Raw genomic sequence first — 24,286 nt, 5'->3', positions numbered from 1 at the left:
CTCTCTCTCTTCCTCCCTCCCTCTTTCTTCTCTTCCTCCCTCCCTCTTTCTTCTCTTCCTCCTTCCCTCTTTCTTCTCTTCCCTCCCTCTTTCTTCTCTTCCTCCCTCCTCTCTCTCTTCCTCCCTCTCTCTTCTCTTCCTCCCTCTCTTCTCTTCCTCACTCTTTCCTCTCTTCCTCCCTCCTCTCTCTTCCTCCCTCTTTCCTCTCTTCCTCCCTCCTCTCTCTTCCTCCCTCCTCTCTCTTCCTCCTCCTCTCTCTCTTCCTCCCTCCTCTCTCTTCCTCCCTCCTCTCTCTCTTCCTCCTCCTCTCTCTCTTCCTCCCTCTTTCTTCTCTTCCTCCCTCTTTCTTCTCTTCCTCCCTCTTTCCTCTCTTCCTCCTCCTCTCTCTTCCTCCCTCCTCTCTCTTCCTCCCTCCTCTCTTCTCTTCCTCCCTCCTCTCTTCTCTTCCTCCCTCCTCTCTTCTCTTCCTCCCTCTTTCTTCTCTTCCTCCCTCTTTCTTCTCTTCCTCCCTCCTCCTTCTCTTCCTCCCTCCTCTCTCTTCCTCCCTCCTCTCTCTCTTCCTCCCTCCTCTCTCTCTTCCTCCCTCTTTCTTCTCTTCCTCCCTCTTTCTTCTCTTCCTCCCTCCTCTCTCTTCCTCCCTCTTCCTCCCTCTGTTCTCTTCCACCCCCTTTCCTCTCTTCCTCCCTCCTCTCTCTCTTCCTCCCTCTGTTCTCTTCCTCCCTCTTTCCTCTCTTCCTCCCTCCTCTCTCTCTTCCTCCCTCTGTTCTCTTCCTCCCTCTTTCCTCTCTTCCTCCCTCCTCTCTCTCTTCCTCCCTCCTCTCTCTTCCTCCCTCCTCTCTCCTCTTCCTCTCTCTTTCTTCTTCCTCCCTCTTTCTTATCTTCCTCCCTCCTCTCTCTCTTCCTCCCTCTCTCCCTCCTCTCTCTCTTCCTCCCTCTCTCCCTTGCCCCTCTTTAGCAGTCACCCCTCACACAAGTGTGTCGATGACATATCAACTCGACCATTTCCCTTCAGTAGTTCTCTCCCCAGTTTCCACCCCATCAAACACAGCAGTTGATTAATACTAGATGTTTAATATGATATATGAGGAGTGTTGATGGACACAGGGGCAGTATTGTGAAGCGGTAGGTAGCCACCAGCCAGACTAATGAATATGGATACAGTGGAGTGAGGAAATATTAATGATGGTTTACAGCTGAAAACCTCCCTCTCCACAAATAGAATAATTAGTTGCCTTATTGAGTGCTTGACGCGTTCATGCTTTGGAGCTTGTAATTAATTCACAACATGGATGTGGGTTCTTGACCAATGTAGAATACTTAGTTCTGGGATAGTGTAGTTGCATGGTCGTTTTCTTTACATGTATTTTGCTGTTGTTAAACTGGACATTGTTTGTCGTTAGGCTTAAAGTACATAATGCTGTTATGGTAGTGGTATAGAAGCTAGGGTCTTTGATAGTTATGACAGCTTACGACAACTGTCTTGATATAGACACGCATTACACACACAGCTATTTAGATCAGCTACAGTAGTTGATATATGCAGTAGCTTGGGACTGTTACTGTATGGATGTGTGCAATAAACCAGTTAAGTCGCAATAATGTGTTTTATTTGGGACTACTGGAGTTATCCCTTATATGATGTCCATCCAGGGTGTGTTTGTGTGTGTCTGTGTCAGAGTCCTACACAGGTCAGTTTTTTGGAGCCGCACCCGCTGATTTTTTTATTCACATAAATATTCAGACCCTTTGCTATGAGACTCGAAATTGAGCTCAGGTCAATCCTGTTTCCATTGATCATCCTTGAGATGTTTCTACAACTTGATTGGAGTCCACCTGTGGTAAATTCAATTGATTGAACATGATTTGGAAAGGCACACACCTGTCTATATAAGGTCCCACAGTTGACAGTGCATGCCAGAGCAAAAACCAAGTCATGAGGTCGAAGGAATTGTCCGTAGAGCTGCGAGACAGGATTGTGTCGAGGCACAAATCTTGGGAAGGGTACCAAAAAATGTCTGCAGCATTGAAGGTCCCCAAGAACACAGTGGCCTCTACCATTCTTAAATGGAAGAAGTTTCAAACCACCAATACTCTTCCTAGAGCTGGCAGCCCGGCCAAACTGAGCAATCGGGGGAGAAGGGCCTTGGTCAGGGAGGTGACCAAGAACCTGATGGTCACTCTGACAGAGCTCCAGAGTTCCTCTGTGGAGATGGGAGAAGCTTCCAGAAGGACAACCATCTCAGTAGCACTCCACCAATAAGGTCTTTATGGTAGAGTGACCAGACGGAAGCCACTCCTCAGTAAAAGGCACATGATAGACTGCTTGGAGTTTGCCAAAAGGCACCTAAAAGATATCTCAGACCATGAGAAACAATATTCTCTGGTCTGATGAAACCAAGATTGAATTATTTAGCCTGAATGCCAAGCATCACGTCTGGTAGAGCATGGCGCTTGCAACGCCAGGGTTGTGGGTTCGTTTTCCACGGGGGGCCAGTATGAAAATGTATACATTCACTAACTGTAAGTCGCTCTGGATAAGAGCATCTGCTAAATGACTAAAACATTTTTAAAAATTGAGGAAACTTGGCACCATCCCTACTGTGAAGCATGGTGGTGGCAGCATCATGCTGTGGGGATGTTTTTCAGCAGCAGGGACTGGGAGACTAGTCAGGAAAGATGAATGGAGCAAAATACAGAGAGATCCTTGATGAAAACCTGCTCCAGAGCGCTCAGGACCTCAGACTGGGGTGAAGGTTCACCTTCCAACAGGACAACGACCCTAAGCACACAGCCAAGACAACGCAGGAGTGGCTTCGGGACAAGTCTTTGAATGCCCTTGAGTGGCCCGGACTTTAACCCAATCGAACATCTCTGGAGAGACCTGAAAATAGCTGTGCAGCGACGCTCCCCATCCAACCTGATAGAGCTTGAGAGGATCTGCAGAGAAGAATGGGAGAAACTCCCCAAATACAGGTGTGCCAAGCTTGTAGCGTCATACCAATCGCTGCCAAAGGTGCTTCAACAAAGTACTGAGTAAAGGGTCTGAATACATTTGCTAAAAATCAGTTTTTGCTTTGTCATTATGGAGTATTGTGTGTCGATTTGATGAGAACAAATATATATAATCCATAACTTAACAAAATGTGGAAAAAGTGAAGTGGTCTGAATACTTTCCGAATGCACTGTAGGCTGCAAAAATAGGCTATTATAGGCCTACTCAAACTTATACCAGCCGCACCGGTTTACACTTTATATGGCCTGCGTATGGTCTAAATAAACAACAGCCTGAATTAACGTAGGCTAATAATTAACTGATATTTAATTGAATTATCATAAACAAATACCTGCTTGCACTTTTTGCAGGCTGTGTATCCATCCACCGGGTTGTTGTCCTTCCAAACCGGGGATTTCACTTGTGCAGCACCTGTTTCCACGATGGTGGAGCCCCCCATCATAACCTTTATTTTTATTTCTCCAGTTAGCCTGCGTTACCCATTAGAGAAAATAAACTTCGCAACTTGTCGTTGCCTATTCTCACGTGGGGGGAGGGAACATAAGCTCTGTGCTTGGACAAATTAGAATGTTTCAGCACCACACAAATAATGGACAGTTCCCTGCTCCACGCTCTCTCAATACGTTCATGGCTGGAAGCCTCGCCGCTCACAGAATGGAATTCACAACACAATGTAACACAACAAGCTCCTGGGTTTGTAAAAAGTGTAGGCCCTATTATCTTGATTTAAAATGTTTCTGACCAGCAATATAATTGTTCTGATCCTGTATTGTGTATCCGACCTGATGCAGGACTCTAGTGTGTGTGTGTGTGTGTGTGTCTGTGTCAAGAGTATTGAGCAGACAGGATCCATGTCATCCGGTCTCTCTCCTTTCACCGTTGGTCTGCTGCCAAAACACACACACACACAGAGAAAGAGAGAGTCAGGCAACTCCTGTATGACCAAAGCCCTGTCACTCTTTATGTAAACAGTAATTTGTTACAAACCCCAAGATGTTGCTTTTTCAATCGGCTGTAAACGCAAAAGTTGTTTATGTTTCCAACAACACCGGCGGCAACAGTCTTCCCCGGAGACTGCACACACACACATAACAAGCCCCACTTCATGGCCATGCAGTACACCCTATTCCAGGCGTTGTATAAAAGTGGATGGATGGATGGGATTTGTAGTTTGTGTGATCTTCCCACTACCAATACTGCGTGTGACCTGACAGTTGAAAAAACACATACAGTGCAGACCGACACAAATGTACAGTACTCCCTGATATAGCCTATTTGTGCTTATATCTGTGACTGAAGGATACGCAGAATATTTTCTCTCTTATGACACACATACGTACTTGTACACACCACTTGTTAGATGTGTAGGTTCCTGTCTCCTGGACACAGTGAGACCCTCTTCTCTCCTTCTCCTCATCCCTCTCTCTCACCGCTCACCCTCTCCTCACCTGACCCTGCGTCTCGCTCTGATGACATCACCTGGGCGGCCTGTTGAGACTCTGGTTTTAACAGCTGCTCTTGGCCTCTGTTCACACACACACACACACACACACACACACACACACACACGTGCACACACACACCATGTCTGCAGCACCTGATGGTAACAGTTCAGTCAGTACTGTTTATCACATGGCCTTCGTTACTCATAGAACTGTTAGCATTGCTTTGTCATTAGGTCAAATGTTGGGCTGCTTTACAGTGTGGGTTTGGTGTTGTGGGTGTAATGTCGCTCTCTCCCATTTATCTCTCTTTCTCACTGTCTCTTTCTCTCGATCTCTCTTGATCTCTCTCTATCTCTATCTCTTGTTTACTCTATCCATGTCTGTGTCAGTAAGCATAGCTTTAGGTCTCTCTGCTTGAGGTTCATTATAGAATGAACTAGATGTTGTGGCCTCTTTGGGTTGTGTGTTTTCACTGTACATCTATTTCATAGCCTTTGTGTTTATACATATCTTCTCTCTCCCACCACAGAAGAAGATTGATACCTTTGCATCCACACACACACACACACACACACCACAGTTCCACCTCATGATTTATGACGTTTTATATGGAACTTCCAGTCTCCACTCCACACTGGGCAGGAAAAACACAGGCTGGGGAACAAGTCTCCTTTAGGGAGCACATCCAACCCCCCATCATGTTTTCACATTAGTCAGAGACCTATACATTCTCTCTCTCTCTCTCTCTCGCTCTCTCCTTCTCGCTCTCTCTCTCTCTCTCCTTCTCTCTCTCTCTCCTTCTCTCTCGCTCTCTCCTTCTCTCGCTCTTTCTTTCTTTCTCTCTCTCCTCTTTCTCTCTCGCTCTCTCCTTCTCGCTCTCTCTCTCTCTCTCTCTCTCCTTCTCTCTCTCTCCTTCTCTCTCTCGCTCGCTCTCTCCTTCTCTCGCTCTATCTTTCTTTCTTTCTCTCTCTCCTCTTTCTCTCTCGCTCTCTCTCTCTCTCAATTCAATTTACTTTATTTTATTAACATGACGTAACAATTTATATATTGCCAAAGCTTACTTTGGAGATTTATAATATTAATCAATATTGTCAATGGGACATCAGCAACAACAATAATCAAGGGTCAAAATAACCATATGTTGAACAATAACAATGGCATAGAGGACATGTGCAGGTTGGTCTGTCAGACACTGTCCCTCATCTTATGGCAGGCAGCAATGTAGTTTGCTGCCAATCCACAGCTCTCTGCGTCCTCCCCCAACAGGACAGGTAGCCTATTCTCATCAGAGAGGTCTTTGAATAAGGGTTTCACATTTGGGGAAATGACATTCTCTAATTGTTTTATATTTTTTACATTTTGTCAGGAAATGCAGCTCTGTCTCAGCTCTGTCTGCTGTGGTCTCTCTCTCTCTCTCTCGAACCAGTCAAACTCCCCTCTCCCTGCTATGTGTTGAATACATTAGCTACTCGGCTGGAACCAGGCGTTTTTGGCAACAGTTGGGAGATCTTGAACGAGAAAAACCATATGTTGTGATAAAGTGACTGCCAGGGGAATTAGATTGTAATATACTACTGGGGTGCAGGTTGTTGACTGGACGTTATGTAAGCATGCTTTGAGGTGTGTGTGTGTGTGTGTGTGTGTGGTGGGGGGTGTTGTTGTCTCTTACTGTATTCTTTACATGTATTTAAGTGTGTGTTCTCTCCCAGAATCCCCTCTACGAACATCTCTAATTAACACTCTAGAAATGGCAGCTTCTCAGTCCTAAAATACATTCCAAGTCCACTGAGAATTCCTTTGTTCCTATATCCTAATCTGTCTTTGGGAGCCATTTCTGACAGCGTAAACATATGTATCTTGTCTTGTGTTTGAAGCCTCCTTTCTCAGCTGTTTTGGGAGGATTCCAGTTATGCCTTGTGGTTAGGAGATCTATTCCAGTAAGACTTAAAGAGAGGGGAGAGGAAATAGATGTTGTAGTTGAGAGCAGGACTACTTTTACTGAATGAATGGGATCTGCTCTGCTAGCTAAAGCTCTACTTAATGCTCAACTACTTGATGCGGTTGGAATTCCTAGGCTAATCCCCATTTAGTGAGCGCTGTCTCTGTATGTCTCCGTCTGGCTCACTCTCTCTTTCTGGGTGCGTGCACGTGTGTGTGTGCGTGCGCGCGCATTATCAAATTTGGCAATGTGTCAGTAAGTGGCCATATCTCTCTCACTGCTCAACAGTATAACCATAAAACCCAGTGTCTTTCCAACGATCTCCCTCCTCTCCTGACTTTTACAATGTTGACATCATAAAGAGTGGATAAAAAAGCCTTGGTGTTGACTTTGTAGTTGGGACAGGTTCAGACTGTAAAGGTAGATAGGTAAAAACCAGGAAGTGCACTTCCTTTTGGGGAGGGGAGAAAGAGGAGCTACTAGAGATCACATCACAAACAAACAATCTGCAAGATTTGAGACCAAACCACAACCAAATGTTCCCCTGAACCACTACACAACGGTCTAACACATTCAAACCACAACCAAATGGTCTCCTGAACCAATACACAACGGTCTAACACATTCACACCACAACCAAATGGTCTCCTGAACCACTACACAACGGTCTAACACATTCAAACCACAACCAAATGGTCTCCTGAACCAATACACAACGGTCTAACACATTCACACCACAACCAAATGGTCTCCTGAACCACTACACAACGGTCTAACACATTCAAACCACAACCAAATGGTCTCCTGAACCAATACACAACGGTCTAACAGATTCAAACCACAACCAAATGGTCTCCTGAACCACTACACAACGGTCTAACACATTCAAACCACAACCAACAGTGGTTTGGTGCCTGCTCTACTTTTTTTTACCACAACCAAATGGTTCCGTAGATGTAACCATAAAATAAAACGGTCTACAGAAATTGAATAGCAACAACGGTCCAGTAGTGCATTGATCATACTGTAGACCAAACCACGACCAACCGTTTTAGAACAGAGACCAAACTAAACCACGACCAAACGGTCCAGCAGTTCCAACCTATCTACTTGCTCTTCTAACTACAATCAAACGCCTTACTGGAGGAGACCAAACTCGACCACAACCAGACAGTACAGCGGCTTGGACCATAACTAACCCAGTCTCCCAGACCAAAACATCTTTCATATCCCAGTATATGTGACAGTGTGCAGCTCCATGCTACAGTCTGAGAGAGGGCTGCCTGGCTTGTCTCCCCACCTAAAGAGCTCAGTTTCAGGCTAAAGGTGGTCCGGAGGTGGGGGCCCTTTCCTTAACGTGTTGTTGTAAGGCCGGGCAGAGGTTAAGACACACACACACACACACTACCCTTGTCCCCACACACGACCCCCTCTCTCTCTGCACACACACACTACCTTGTTCACACACACACACACACACCGCCACTGCCCAAAATTGCAAGACAGCGCAAAAAGACAAGCTTAGAAAAACACCTGCCCAATTAAAGGCTGGCGTATCCAATTTCAAACAAGCCCATGGCCAGGCAGAGGGAAAAAAGACTGAGACTGCCTGTTGCCTTTCAGCTCAGAGTAACCCCATGGGCCATCCCAGCCAATTAGCCTCACCAAACAGAACAAGATTGGCTTTATAGCATAGGATAAATATTAGACAGGGATTAGGGTAATCTGCCTAGAGGTAAAGGACATTTTAAATACACACACACGCATATGAAAGCTTACACACTTAACCACATACCCAGACTAACACACACACATTCACACACACCACCGCCAGCTCAGACGGTGTGTTTTGAGGATGTAAAATGAATGTGGCGTGAAAAATGAAAAAAGCCCTAGGGATTGGGGGATAGACGGAGAGGTGGAGGTAGAGCGGAGAGGAGCGAGGGAGACGTAAGGGGTCTGATTCATAGACTCTAGGAGGGCCCTAATTACCACTGATCCTTAGTATTAAAGAGCCGATAGATACTCTTGGTGGGGGTCTCACTGTGACACCCCCAGCACACACAACTATGCACATAGGCAACACCTACATGTCCACGCACATACACACACATTCCATAAACACATGCACATACACGATAATATTTACATTTGTAGACGCTGGTAGAAGATGAAGTTCTTACATAACCACAGCTGACAATTACTGACACTTTGTCACTTGAAAAAGGGCAGCTAAAGATAAACAGTTTAATTACACATTTGATACATGTTAAGGCCAAATCCTAACTTGATACTCCAGAGAATGATTTTACACACAGGTTTGAGTTGTGTATGTACACTGAGTGTACACAACATTAGGAACAACTTCCTAATATTGAGTTGCAACCATTTTGCCCTAAGAACAGCCTTAATTTATCGGGGTATGGACTCTACAAGGTGTCAAAAGCGTTCCACAGGGATGCTGGCCCGTTTGGACTCACAGTTTTGTCAACTTAACTGGATGTCTTTTGGGTGGACCATTCTTGATACACACAGGAAAATGTTGAGCGTAAAAAACTCAGCAGCGTTGCAGTTTTTAACACACTCAAACCGGTGTGCCTGGCACCTACTACCATACCCCGTTCAAAGGCACTTAAATTTTTTGTCTTGGCACACAAACTCAATCCACACATACCTAAAATCATAATCATTATAGAGCAAATTATGGACTCCTTTGAATCTGTATATTTCTCCAAAACTCGGTTGTTATGAGTCTGCACAGAACTGCCAGGACCTAGGATCATTGGAGGCACTCAAAAAAATTTAATCCGGTATCTCTCGACACATTCACGAAAATAGTAATGGTCTCTAAACCTTCCAGCTGCCGACTGGACCCTATTCCAACTAAACTATTGAAAAGCTACTTCCTGTGCTTGGCCCTCCTATGTTGATAATAATAAATGGTTCCTTATCCGCCGGCTGTGTACCAAACTCACTACAATTGGCAGTAATAAAGCCTCTCCTGAAAAAGCCAAACCTTGACCCGGAAAATATATATCGAATCGGCCATTCCGCTCAGACATTTTTGAAAAGCTGTTGCCCCATCATAGTACTGAGACTGCACTCGTGAAGGTGGTAAATTACTTTTTAATGGCGTCAGAACAAGGCTCTGCATCTGTCCTCGTGCTCCTAGACCTTAGTGCCGCTTTTGACACCATCGATCACCACATTCTTTTGGAGAGATTGGAAACCCAAATTTGGTCTACACGGACAAGTTCTTGCCTGGTTTAGATCTTATCTGTCGGAAATATATTAGTTTATCTCTGTGGATGGTTTGGCCTCTGACAAATCAATGGTACGTTTTTTGGTGTTCTTCAAGGTTCCGTTTTAGGACCATTATTGTTCTCGCTAAATATTCTACCTCTTGGTGATGTCATTTGGAAAAACAAATTTCAACTTTTACTGCTATGCGGACAACACATACTGTAGCTGTAAATTTTGATGAAACATGGTGAAGCCCGAAAATGGCCTACCTTGGAAGCCTGTTTCAGACATAAGGAAGTGGATGGCGGCAAATGTTTTACTTTAAACTCAAAACATAGATGCTAGTTTTAGGTCCCAAGAAACAAAGAGATCTGCTGTTTGATCTGACAATTAATCTTGATGGTTGTACAGTCATCTTAAATACAACTGTGAATGACCTTGGTGTTACTCTGGACCCTGATCTCTCTTTTGAAGAACATATCAATAATATTTCAAGGACAGGTTTCTTCCATCTTCATAACATTGTAAAAATCAGAAATGTTTTGTCCAAAAATGATGCAGAAAAGCTAATCCATGCTTTTGTCACTTCTAGATTAAACTACTGCAATGATCTACTCTCCGGCTACCCGGCTAAAGCACTAAATAAACTTCGGTTAGAGCTAAATACGGCTGATAGAATCTTGACTAGAACCAAAAGATTTGATCATATTACTCCAGTGCTAGCCTCTCTATACTGGCTTCCTGTTAAGGCTAGGGCTGATTTCAAGGTTTTACTGCTAACCTATAAAGCATTACATGGACTTGCTCCTACCTATCTCTCCAATTTGATCCTGCTGTACATACCTACACGTACGCTACGGTCACAAGATGCAGGCCTCCTTATTGTCCCTAGAATTTCTAAGCAAACAGCTGGAGGCAGGGCTTTCTCCTATAGAGCTCAATTTTTATGGAATGGTCTGCCTATCCATGTGAGAGACGCAGACTCGGTCTCGAACTTTAAGTCTTTACTGAAGACTCATCTCTTCAGTAGGTCCTATGATTGAGTGTAGTCTGGCCCAGGGGTGCAAAGGTGAACGGCAAGGCACTGGAGTGACGAACCACCCTTGCTGTCTCTGCTTGGCTGGCTCTGGCTTACTAGTGCTCTTCCATGCCCTCCCTAGGGGGGGTGTGTCATGTCGTGCCAGGCTTTTTTTGCTATACTCGACTTGAGTGGGTTGAGTCACTGACGTGATCTTCCTGTCCGGTTTTGCTCCCCCTCGGGCTTGTGCGGTGGAAGAGATCTTTCGTGGGCTATACTCAGCCTTGTCTCAGGGTAGTAAGTTGATGGTCTGTTGATATCCCTCTAGTGGTGAGGGGGCTGTGCTTATATCCTGCCTGGTAGGCCCTATTTCTCCCCCGTCCCCCGTCCCCCCCGTCCCCGTCCCCGTCTCAGCCTCTAGTTTCTATGCTGCAATAGTCTATGTGCCGGTGGGGCTAGGGTCAAGTCTGTCCTATATGGTGAAATTATCCTGTTTTATCTGGTGTCCTGTGTGAACTTAAGTATGCTCTCTCTCTCTCTCACTCACACTCACACTCACACACATGTATATATATATTTGACCCTGCTGGTCATCTATGAACGTTTGAACATCTTGAAAAATGATCTGGCCTTAATGGCCATGTACTCTTATAATCTCCACCAGTCACAGCCAGAAGAGGACTGGCCACCCTCTCAGATCCTGGTTCCTCTCTAGGTTTCTTCCTAGGTCCCTGCCTTTCTAGGGAGTTTTTCCTAGCCACCGTGCTTCTGCATTGCTTACTGTTTGGGTTTTTAGGCTGTGTATCTGTATAAGCACTTTGTGACATCTACTGATGTAAAAAGGGCTTTATAAATACATTTGATTTGATGTCTCAAGTCTTAATAATCCCCTTAATCTAAACTGATTGGAGTGGATTTAACAAGTGACATCAATAAGGGATCATAGCCTTCACCTGGATTCACCTGGTCAGTCTTTCATGGAAAGAGCATCATGTTTTGTGCACTCATTGTATATCTCACGATAGGATTCAGTCTCTGTGATTGGCTGTTGATCATGCTCTTTTTCCTGTCACTCAGGGGGCTGTGAGCCAATCGCGGAGGCTGTTGCGGACCTGGAGGAGCCACCCCTGCAACAGGAGTCAGCCGCCAAGTTCATGAAGAAGAAACAGCCGTCCAAGAAAGTCAAGCCCAAGACAGGTCAGTCATGGGATGGACACACACACACACACACACACACACACACACACACACAAACTCAGACCCTGAGTGTGGAAAGCTCATCCTTAGCTTGTGATTCACCATCCTTTAGCTCGTGCTGTGTATGACTGGTCTCATGTCTGCTGGGGTAGTGCTTATGCTGTGTTCAGGTCGTGCTGATGCTGTTCTCATATTAGGCTCACACTGAGCTCAAGCTCTGTTCGATGTCTTTCTCTCTCTCTCTCTTCCATCTGGTTCTTCTCTCCTCCCTTACTCCATCCCTCCCTCCCTAATTGGATGTAATAGCTGGGGAATTGCAATTTTTCTGGTAATTATCAAAGTTGAGATTTTGGGGGGGGCGCTCCAAATAGTTTTTTAATCAAATGAATTAAAGCTGTAGTTGGACTGACTGCTGTAACTAAGGAGGAGGCACAGGGCTTTTTTTCTATCCACCCTCAGAGCGGGACGTTTTTTTCTGTTTTGATTTCCGAACGTAATTTGTCTTGACCTATTGTGTGTGTGTGTGTGTGTGTGTCTCTGATAAAAAATCATCAGTCGTAGACAGACAGAAGGGAATTCCGTATTAAATTCCCATGTTGACGAAATAGAGACTTAATTGAATAAATGAATGCAACAGACTGAAAGCTCCTTCTGTAGCTGATGAATGTGAGAGGTATAGAGGGAAGGGACACTGCTACACACACCCATGTTTGTATTTTCTAAGACGAAGTTGGATGGCTTTGAAGAGCACTAAACATGAGTGGTTAGACGTGAGCAGATGGTGTGTGGGTTGTGTCGGCAGTCCATGTGCCTTTTTGTGTGGTTAATCCACCCAGGCGTCGCCGCTAATGAGCTGAGCCCCACTGAGGAGGTGTGGGAGACACAGACAGGCGACGCTTGGGGATCGTTAAGAACACACGCATACACACTACACACTCACATAAACACACGTCCATGAGACACACACATTGCTCCATGAGACACACACACACACTTCCTCTACATAAAGCCCACACACATACTCTGGGCACATGCATTTACATCCATACGCTCGATCACACCCAGATACAATTGAACAACATACATTTTTTCAGACCTCTTAGATCAAATGCCCGTCATGTGCACACAAAAGGGATGCGGTGCAATTAAAAATCCATTCCACAAGCTAATTAAAAGAACCAGAACAAAAACACAGAGGAAAAACAAACAAACAAAAGACGTGCATTTCCCCTGTTAACGAATACCACACAGACCCCCACACAACACACACACACTGAGGTAAGAATATGTGGAGTGGTTACACCATGATTCAGAGTTGTATTGGATAGGCCATGTGCTGGCTTTTCATGTATATGACTTAAGCCTTCCGCATTCTTCGCCTGGCGAACCGAACGAGTGTGCTTGCATACTCCCTTAAAATACCTTCTCTTGAAAAAGCAGCAATAGTACTGTTTGTCTATATTGAGACCCCGTAGTCAGTATACACATCCTCAAAATAGTCAGAATTATTCTAAGATAACTCAAGAAACCAGTATTTAATTGACGTTTTTGTCGAGATCTTAGTCACGCAATTTTACATATAACTAAGATGTTTGGTACAGTATTTCTGAAGTGAAATTTTTTGCATGAAAACGATCCGTCTCTCATTGAATGACAACAAACACTTAATTGAAGAATCCCTACTGTTGACCAATCACAGACGAATTGGCGTAGACTTCAGCCACCGACTTCTGCTTGCCTCAAGAAAAAATGTTGTGTGCACAAAGAGCCGAAAACCCCCTTGCCGAAGACCAAAACGATCAAAAACGTAATAAAATGTTCCGAACTGTTTCGGATGGGAAGCATGCGGACGGCTTTACCAAAATAACAGTGGTTCCCTTTCTAGAGTCATTTAGGGAGAGTGGCCCACTGAAGTCAGTAATGGTCAGGCTCTATTGAGGACGCCTGTTGTGGTGCAACCCATCTGGCCTCTATGGAGAATCAAATCAAACTTTATTTATTGCATTTAAGATCGCAAAACACTACATTAAAACAATAAATGACAAAAGGGAAAGAAAACAGGAAGCCGTAAAGAGGATGAATAAAATACCATAAGAACACAGAAGATGTGTAAAAAAAATTTGATTATTAAAGGCCCGGCTAAATTATTTTTTTTATTTTTTTTTATTAACCTCATTGGTGTCTGCCCCTCTTACTTGACAGGGCAAGCTGTTCAATAACTGGGGGGCTTTAATAGGGAACGCTCCGCCCCCCTGCCTTGGTTCTGCATCTAGGTACAAGCAGACAGGCTCCTTGGGAGCAGAGTGCCCTCAATGGGTTGTATGGAACAAGCATGTCTGTCAGCTAACGGGGCAAGGCCATGCAGTGCTTTAAAAGTTAAGAGTAAGATCTTAAAATCAGACCGATCCTTTACAGGCTGCCAGTGTAGAGCAGATAAAACTGGAGTGATGTGTTCATGCCTTGGAGTGTTGGTTAAAATGCAAGCTGCAGTGTTCTGTACAAGTTGTACGCTTTTAATAGTAGAGTCTGAGCAGCTGGAAAGGAGGGTATTACAATAGAAACAAATGCATGGACCAATTTTTCAGCATCTGGTTGAGAGATGAAGTGTCTAATTCTGGAAATGTTCCTGAGATGGAAGGATGCTGTTCTGGATATGCTTTTTATGTGGTTGTCAAAAGTTAGGCTGGGGTCAAAGGTGACACCAAGGTTTTTAACAACCATGTTTGGTGTGATGGGGAAACCATCAATGTTAAGATTAAGTTTGGATACTTTATTTGTGAGTTTCTTGTGGCCAAGTAGCATAATTTCTGTCTTATCAGAGTTTAAAAGCAAGAAGTTGGTTGTCATCCAGTGTTTAACATCTGTGACGTATTGTCTGGTTTAACAGATAAATACAACTGAGTGTCATCAGCATAGCAATGAAAGTGCATGTTGTGCTTATGAATGCCATTACCCAGGGGTAGCATGTATACTTCAGGAAACAGCAGAGGGAGCACACCCCTATCCACATCCAAGGGACCACAGTGGAGAAGGTGGAAAACTTCAAGTTCCTCAGCGTACACATAACTGACGATCTGAAATGGTCCACCCACACAGACAGGGTGGTGAAGAAGGCGCAACAGCGCCTCTTCAACCTCAGGAGGCTGAAGAAATTTGGCTTAGCCCCTAGAACCCTCACAAACTTTTACAGATGCGCAATTGAGAGCATCCTGTCGGGCTGTATCACCGTCTGGTACGGCAACTGCACTGCCCGCAACCGCAGGGCTCTCCAGAGGGTGGTGCGGTCTGTCCAACGCATCACCGGGGGCAAACTACCTGCCCTCCAGGACACCTACAGCACCCGATATCACAGGAAGGTCAAAAAGATAATCAATTACAACAACCACCCGAGTCACGGCCTGTTCACCCCGCTATCATCCAGAAGGCGAAGTCAGTACAGGTGCATCAAAGCTGGGACAGAGAGACTGAAAAACAGCTTCTATCTGAAGGCCATCAGACTGTTAAATAGCCATCACTAGCCGGCTTCCTCCCGGTTACGCAACCCTGCACCTTATAGGCTGCTGCCCTATAGACATAGACTTGAAATCACTGGCCACTTTAAAAATTAAACACTAGTCACTTTAATAATGTTTACATATTTTTGCTTTACTCATCTCATATGTATATACTGTATTCTATTCTACTGTATTTTAGTCTATGCCACTCCGACATTGCTCATCCTCATATTTATATATTTCTTAATTCCATTGTTTTACTTTTAGATTTGTGTGTATTGTTGTGAATTGTTAGATACTACTGCACTGTTGGAGCTAGAAACACAAGCATTTCGATACACCCACAATAACATCTGCTAAATATGTGTATGTGACCAATAAAATTTGATTCGATTTTGATTTGATTTATAGTGAAAATAAAACTGGTCCAAGCACAGAACCTTGAGGAATGCCAAATTCAACCTTGGAACGTTCCGATGAATTATCACCCAGCTGAACAAATTGATACCGATCTGAAAGGTATAATTTGAGCCAGTTAAGAATCTGTCCGCGTAGACCAACCAAGTCTTCTAACCTCTTAATGAGGATAGCATGATCAATAGTGCCAAAGGCAGCAGCACTTAAATCTAAGAGAACAAGAATAGCGACATGACCACAGTCAGAGGACAGCAGTAGGTCATTTACTACTTTAACTAGTGCCGTCTCAGAGCTGTGAAATGGTCTAAAACCAGATTGGGCTACAGTATTCTGTAGTATCTTATTCAGCAGCTGGGCTACAGTATTCTGTAGTATCTTATTCAGCTGCTGGGCTACAGTATTCTGTAGTATCTTATTCAGCTGCTGGGCTACAGTATTCTGTAGTATCTTATTCAGCTGCTGGGCTACAGTATTCTGTAGTATCTTATTCAGCTGCTGGGCTACAGTATTCTGTAGTATCTTATTCAGCAGCTGGGCTACAGTATTCTGTAGTATCTTATTCAGCTGCTGGGCTACAGTATTCTGTAGTATCTTATTCAGCTGCTGGGCTACAGTATTCTGTAGTATCTTATTCAGCAGCTGGGCTACAGTATTCTGTAGTATCTTATTCAGCAGCTGGGCTACAGTATTCTGTAGTATCTTATTCAGCTGCTGGGCTACAGTATTCTGTAGTATCTTATTCAGCAGCTGGGCTACAGTATTCTGTAGTATCTTATTCAGCTGCTGGGCTACAGTATTCTGTAGTATCTTATTCAGCAGCTGGGCTACAGTATTCTGTAGTATCTTATTCAGCTGCTGGGCTACAGTATTCTGTAGTATCTTATTCAGCAGCTGGGCTACAGTATTCTGTAGTATCTTATTCAGCTGCAGGGCTACAGTATTCTGTAGTATCTTATTCAGCAGCTGGGCTACAGTATTATGTAGTATCTTATTCAGCAGCTGGGCTACAGTATTCTGTAGTATCTTATTCAGCTGCAGGGCTACAGTATTCTGTAGTATCTTATTCAGCAGCTGGGCTACAGTATTCTGTAGTATCTTAAAAATGAAGGGGAGGTTTGAGATCGGCCTATAGTTCTTAAGATCATCTGGATCAAGTGTTTTTTGTGTGTGGTTTAATTACAGCCAATTTGAGAGATTCAGGAATTATCCCCGATTGGAGAGATGTGCTTATAATGTTGAGCGTTGGTTTGCCTATTACCTGGAGAAGTTCTTTGACCAGCTTTGTGGGTATGGGGTCAAGTTGGCAGGTGGTAGGCTTGTTGTACATAATAAGTTTAACAATGTCATCATGGTCAGGGGTGTAAAACAGTCCAGAGTAGCTGTGGTCTCCTCATAATTCTGTTGGGTTTGTGGTATATTAGACGTATTAGTTGAGATTTTAGCTCTAATTGTGGGAACTTTGTCATTAAAAAACGTAATCAAATCATTACAGGTGAGGCTAGAGAAATGCTCAGGGCAGGCTGGGGCGTGCTTCTCTGTGAGGCTGGCTAGGGTGCTGAAGAGAAATCTAGGGTTATTTGTGTTATCTATTAATTTAGAGAAGTAGGCCACATGCACAGAGGCTAGGGCTTGCTTGTACTCTGTGAATCTGTGGGATAGGTCAAAGAAGCATTCCTTCACTCAGTCAATCCTGCCTTAGAAGCCTCCTGGACTGGTCCAGACTTATTTAATAAAGAGAGTTCGCTTCGACCCGCATATACTGTACGTTGACTTTTTGAAAAACACATGACCATCTGCATTGATGTTGTTTATAAATGATGCCATACAATACTTTTATTTATAATTGTATTTATTTATTGGCCCTCCACCCCCCCCACCCCCCCGGAAATAATCCCTAATTAGATTTGTTTGTAATGGAAATCAGAGGAGGAACTGTGTGGTTTGGGTCTTAAAAGAGAGCGAGAGAGAGGGCGCTCTGTCCAGGCATGTCCCTCTTACAACCAAACCACCGCCCATCAGGGAGTGAGAGAGAGGTGGAAAGAGAAGGACATACAAACCAATGTACATATATGAACTCAAAGAGAGAATTTCCAGAATGGTGGGGGCACACAGCACACAGGCGAAAGCAGAAGAAAGGGGCTAAAGAAAGAAATCAACTTCCACCTCTATACCTCCCTCCTTCATCACTGTAGACAAACCACACACACCTTCTACTACCTGTGGCAGACTTAAAAGTAATTAGGCTCCAACTAACCCCCCTGTTAGGGTGCATGGGAGCCAGGAAGCACCTCTAGTACAGTTGAAAGGCTTCAAAAGGTGTCTTGGATAGAACTGTGCCGCTGCTCACTCCTTCTCTTCTCTAGCGGCCTGGTTGAAAGAGAGATGAAAGGGAGAGTGTCTCCTCTCTTCTTTCCTCCTAACCCTCCTCGGCCCACCTGGGATCACAGGGCGCCACCTATACCAGACACACACACACACACAATTTAGAGACAGAGAGGCATTGGGCCCCCTGTTCAATCAAAACTGCTAACAGAGTGTATGGTAGCTGAGACACCAATACATTAAAAGAGGAATTATGCTAACTTGTGTTCCTGGAAGACTGGGTTAATTTCAATGATCAGTCCCTGTCTACAGTGACATGTCACCAACATGCCCTCTCAACTTTCACTGAAGCAATACTTTATTGAACAGTACTCTGTCACAGTGGATCACTGAAAGACTCTCTCCCTCCCTTTATTTCCTTGTTCCCTCCATCATGGCCTGGAGGAGACGAGGAGGAGTGGAGGAGGGCGTTGTGTTTATAAGGTCAGCTCCTCTAATGGCTCAGCCCAAACAGCCGAAAGCCAATTACCCCCCTGAGTCAGTCTCCGGTCAACAGCCACACAATACAGCTATTATCCATTAGCCATTAGCATCCTCCCATTCTCATGCCTATACTGCTGCCTCAGACCTCACCATTCAATTACCTTACTGTCATCTAGAAGCTGCCAGCTACCGCAAATACAGGGCCACAAGGTTTGTTCCATTAGCACCATATTATTAGCTTTTTGCTGACATGTTACACTCCTATTACTCAGAAGCAGAAGCAGTGATTGCTATTTGATATCAGTCTTCTATGACCAGACATTGACTGTTATCCTCATACTGCAAGCCCTGTAACAGTTTTGCTCATCCCCTCACTGTGTCTCCAGGGCTGTGGCCAAAGTATATGACCCAATGCTCACTGCTCAGCATGGGGGGGCCAAAAGCTTGTGCAGACAGTTTTCTGGATGGGGGGGGGGGGGGGTTGGGTCTGTTTTATGTATGTGTTTTTGTTAATGGGGGCTGAGTAGGGAATAGAGAGGCCTTCGATGCCAGACGCCCACGTCAGACACACACAAACACACCTTTGCATCTGTGAAGACACTTAGAGATAGTGTGTGTTTTGTCCAAGTGTAAGTGTGTTTATGGTAAGTGTGAGCATGTGTAAACTCAGGAGCAGCATCGCCTGGGTAGTGGGGCTCAGAGAGCTAGCCCAGGGGCTGCTGGAAGCATCCACACTTTGGGATAGAAGAGGATACCAACTTTATCATGGTGTATGTCTGTCTGTCTCTCTGTCCGTCTGTCTGTCTGCGTCCACAACCACTAGACTGTAACACCCATAGCACTATGTCATCTGTATGTCAGAATATTCGTCGTCAGATGATGTTTGTGATTGTACAACCATCTATACGGTCTTTAAATTGTGTAAGCCTTTAACCATCCGTTTATGAAGTACAGGAGGATGTAACCAATAGATCATGTTTTAGGCAGCAGTGAGCTACTGCTAGAGTAGATGTGTTAGCAACTCCATATCAATGCTGCCGCTTTCCATGTGTTTAACACAGCTTCGCTCTGTGATATTTTTGAACTCTTGGCTGGCTCAGGCTCCATTGATTGGGAGTGAATGTGATGCCTGGTGTTGTAATGTGTCTGTAATGTTTCCCTAATGTTTCTGTCCTGCTTTATTTAATGGGTTATTTTTAGCGCCATGCGGCTAATGCTAATGATGATTTGTGCTAACGCTGGAGATGATGACAGTGCTCCAGACATGCTGTCAGGCAGGCCAGCTAGCAGATTGGGTTGCACTGATATAGAGGGTGAGAGATGTTGTCGGCTTGCTGGGAGAATGTCAGGAGATTTTGTGGACGTCGGGAGACTTTTGGGACCACCACAAGACTTCTGTGAGACTGCAGTGAAAATGTTGAGAGTTTTTGAGACCGTTGTGCGAATGGTGTGAAACTTCTTTTTTTTTTTTTACGCAGGACTATTGTGAGACTTTTGAGAAATTACATTGCGAATAGTGCAGGAAGTTTCTACTAATGTAGCACTGGGGCGTTTTAGACCGTTGAGAGACTGTATTGAGAATGTTGTGACTTTGTTCAAGACCTGTTGTGAGACCTGTTGTCATGAAAATGTTATCGATGCGCCTCAAACCATAGATGGTGATGTCATCCCACTCATCTCCCACCCACAAATCATTTTTATCTATCAGCCAATCAAGACCCTGACTCTTAATTTGATCCCCCTTTTGCAGGATAACTTTATTGCAATGCAGGAAATATAAAAACTTGTAGTGTATTTGAGATTTTAAAAGGCTTCTGAAGTCTAATTTTCAGACTTCAGAAGCCCCCCCAAAAAAGTCAATTAATTATAATCCACATAATAATTCATATTTCCTGTTGCTGCAGGATTCTTTTCCTGCTGTAGCACACTGGCTCAAATGTAAGATCCTACATCTGTAAATAGTCCACATAGCAAGAAATTAAGTGGCTGAATCGTAGGCTCTTACATTTTACCTAACAATCAACCAATCAAATCTCAGATTCCATCAGTTGCCCAATCACAGGCCCTTCTCTGGCCCTTCCTTCTCACATTGTTTTTTCAGCTGGTTTTCTGATTTGTCCTCTCTTTTTTTGTTTCAAAACTTTCCGAGTTTAAGCCCATGCTGTTCTCTCCCCCTCTATCAGAGCAAATCGGCACATCTATCCCATTTTGTACACACATCCCATTAAAATCCCATTAACTCCAGTATTCCCGGGAACGCAGAGAGAGAGAGCGAGCGGGGAGAGACCAGGAGCTGTGGTAACCATGATAACCATCAGCAGCCATTCCCACAGAGGTGGAAACACAGATGTGCCTCTTATTTCCCCGAATCCCGGTCGGCTAGCTAGCATGTGGGAAGGAGATGGTGTTTGTCCTGGAGTATCTGTTTGAGCTGTAGCTGTAGGGAATCTCCTTGAATGAATGAATGAATGAATGAATGAATGAATGAGCTTCCTTTGGGAATGTTTGGTTCGGATGGAGGGTTTCCAGTCTGCGAAACTGGATTTCTGACTTCAGAAATTAACACTTCCAGTGCCGGGCAGCATATACATTCAATAGGATCCAAAAGGTAATTAGGTTCAGCCATTCGACTGAAGAATGTTGTACTGCTGTAAGGGGTTGTGTTGAGGATACCTGTTGTTAAAAGTGAGTCCCAGTGTGAGTCTACACACTCGCATGTGTGTGCACTATTTCTCTCTCACACACAGACACACATACACTCGTACACACACACACACACACACACACACACTTACCCACTCTGGGGTCCCATGTGCAGAGTATCCCTTTTCTAAATAAAACAAGCTTGCGGGGAAGTAGGCCCTAGACAGAGGCAGGGGCGTGAGTTTGCTCTGTAATAAAAGCTGCTTTCGTTTGACAAGTTGTGCTTTTAACAAGAGACCTTTAATTTTTGCGAGAAGGAAGCAATGAATTGTAAAGTATACTTTTCCAGAGCTGGGCCGTTAAGTGTGCCGTGTACACCATTGCTCACGGGAACGGCCCCGGCAATGGTTAACACATGTTATTTCTTTCTCCGGTCTCTTCAAGTTTCTCTCTCTTTTGTCTCTCCCTTCACTCTCTCTCTATTTCTCTCTAGAACCAGACCCTTGTGTAGTCTCTCTAGTTTCAGTCTTCCTATATCTCTCTGTCAATATGTCCTTCTTTCACCATTCATTCTAAATTCTAAACCTCTCTTTCCAGCTCTCTTTTCTCTAAAAGCCCCTTTCCATCTGACGTAACAACAACGTGTGTGTGTGTGTGAGATGAGCAACATCAGTCTGGCCATCCTGGTTTAGGAGAGGAGACGTGTCAATTTGTACAGGGGGGCAGAGAGCAGGTCAGGGGTGAGGGGTTAGGTGGGGGGTAATCATCAGCTGTCACTTGCTATAAGCTGAGACATGAATATTGGAGGGGATGGGGGTAGGGGAAGTTTGGGAGCGTGCACGGGGGGGTGGGGTCGGTAGCCACTGAGCCGAGACTGTGAACACATGCCTCAGCAGACACACACACACACACACACACACACACATACACATACACACACACCCCGCTGGTCCAATATCCTCAACACCCCAACGAGCCCCCAAAGCCTCACCAGCAACCTCCTTATAGCCCCTGGTGCCTTGGCCAAGGCCTATGTGTTGACATTGAGGTTTGTTTAGGACCAGGGGAGGGAGGAGGTAAAGGAGAGAGGGGGTGAAGGGAGGGAACAGAGGAGTAGAAAGAAGTAATGGAGGAAAAGAGCGAGGGTCCAAAGCAGAATGCCAGTCCAGATGTGGAGAGTGTGGTTTTACAGTACGACCCCATTGCCATGGGGACTCAATAAGGTCAAAGTTCATGGAGTAAAAAGCTGAGTGTTGAAAATATCAGCCTTTGTTTGGACCGCTAACTCGCTCTTCTTTTCTGTCTCTCTATCTCTCTGTGCCCATGTCTTTCTTTCCCTCTGTCTCCCTCGCACACTTTCTCCCCCTCATCTTCCCCAATTTCCCCTGCACTTTCCCTCATTCTTCCCCCTTAGCTCCTCTCTCCCTCCCCTTCCTCTCTCTTCTCAGAGCTGTCCTTGTGTGTGATCACAGTGGACTGATTACTTTCCTTAATTAGTCCTGTAGAGGGTGGGCTATGCTCCATGGCAAATATTGAGCCATGGAAATGAGAGCCATTTCCAGGTACACGTACATACACACTACATAAACTCCGACCCAACACGCATACACACACAAGTACACACACGTACCAAGCCAGAGCCGTGTGGATGACGTGCCCTGTCGCCACATTTCTTTAATTGCATTAATTAATTAGATCTGACGAGCACCAACTGTGCAAACCAAAGAGGAAACCCAAGAGTGACGCAGGGAGAACGTTGAGGAAACGCTGGCAGGAAAACACTGGGGAGGTTCCCTTCTCTCTCTGTGGCCGGCTGCCATGGGCCAGTGTCTGGGACAGAGGGCTCTGTGAGAAGCTGCAGGGTCACACACACACCCATACACACACACACACACACACACACACACACACACACACTGCCTCATGCATGTTCTTACCAAAGCTTTCTTTACATGCTCTCTTGTGCAAACCTGGCCCAGTCTCTTACGCTGAAACTGATGCCACACAACGATTACTTACTCACTTCAATGACCTTTGTAAAACACACACACACACACACACACACACACACACACACACACGCACACACACTAGCTACTGACTCATGGAGACTTTGTGGTATGTACACAGACACACACACACACACACACCCACTAGCTACTGACTCATGGATACTTTGTGGTATGTACACAGACACACACACACACACACACACACACACACACACACACACACACACACACACACACACACACACACACACACTAGCTACTGACTCATGGAGACTTTGTGGTATGTACACAGACACACACACATATACTGAGATCAGGGTTATTATCCGTGCTGGTAGAGGTGGGTAAGGGTTGAGTGTAGCGTAGTGTGCTGTGTCCACTCTGTCCCCTCTACAATCACTTCCTGTGTGTTGAAGCCTGGCCGTCTTTTGTTCTGTCTAAATCCCTCTTCCTGCCCCGTCCTGATCCTGCCTGCCCACCCCAGCACTACTGGAGGACTGGTCAGCACATCTCACCGTGTGTGTGTGTGTGTGTGTGTGTGTGTGTGTGTGTGTGTGTGTGTGTCTCACACTGGCACACACGTCCAACACATGGACAATGTCAAGCTGATAAGTATGAGCTCATCTCTCTGAACAAGAGTCACTCTCTCTCTCTCTACACTCACACACACACTGCTATTTTTCCATAGTTAGTGATGAGGGGAGTTATGTGCAGATGTTTATAGCAATGTGTGTCTGTCTGGGGTGTGTGTGTGTGACACTGTCTCGGGGAATGAAAGGAGGTTTCTTGGAAGCACTTGGTCTGGGTTACCCTGTGGGTGGAGTAATATGGCTGTGTTGAGTGTTTTTGTGTGTCTGTGCGTGTGTAGGTTGTAGTGTTTCTATAAACAAGTACACACACTTGTACACTTGCCTGTTCGATTCCCTCATGAGCCACTTCAGCGCTACAAATGTGCTCCCCCCCCCCCCCCCCCCCCCCCCTAATTAGTACATCTCATCTCAGTGGGGTTTTATATACGGTCGTAAATCAACAGAGAAATGGATTAAAGCAGCCACCCAGT

The 24,286-nt window shown here is 44.9% G+C and overlaps 1 protein-coding gene across 1 annotated transcript in view; it reads left to right on the top strand.

Moving 5' to 3' along the window:
- The window catches only part of LOC311121115 (protein PTHB1-like), a gene marked incomplete at its 5' end in the record, with an annotated part of 171,239 nt that overhangs the window by 93,922 nt on the left and 53,031 nt on the right, over positions 1 to 24,286 (top strand). Inside the window, one exon of the mRNA XM_084195646.1 lies at positions 11,736 to 11,855. Within this exon, the coding sequence (XP_084051772.1) occupies positions 11,736 to 11,855 (120 nt within the window). The remainder of the gene's footprint in view (positions 1 to 11,735; positions 11,856 to 24,286) is intronic.

The sequence above is a fragment of the Coregonus lavaretus genome (assembly GCF_964263955.1).
Source record: "Coregonus lavaretus genome assembly, contig: HAP1_SCAFFOLD_810, whole genome shotgun sequence".
Taxonomy (NCBI): Eukaryota; Metazoa; Chordata; class Actinopteri; order Salmoniformes; family Salmonidae; genus Coregonus; species Coregonus lavaretus.
The sequence above is the reverse complement of the archived record's forward strand: the minus strand, read 5'-3'. Positions and strand labels throughout refer to the sequence as shown.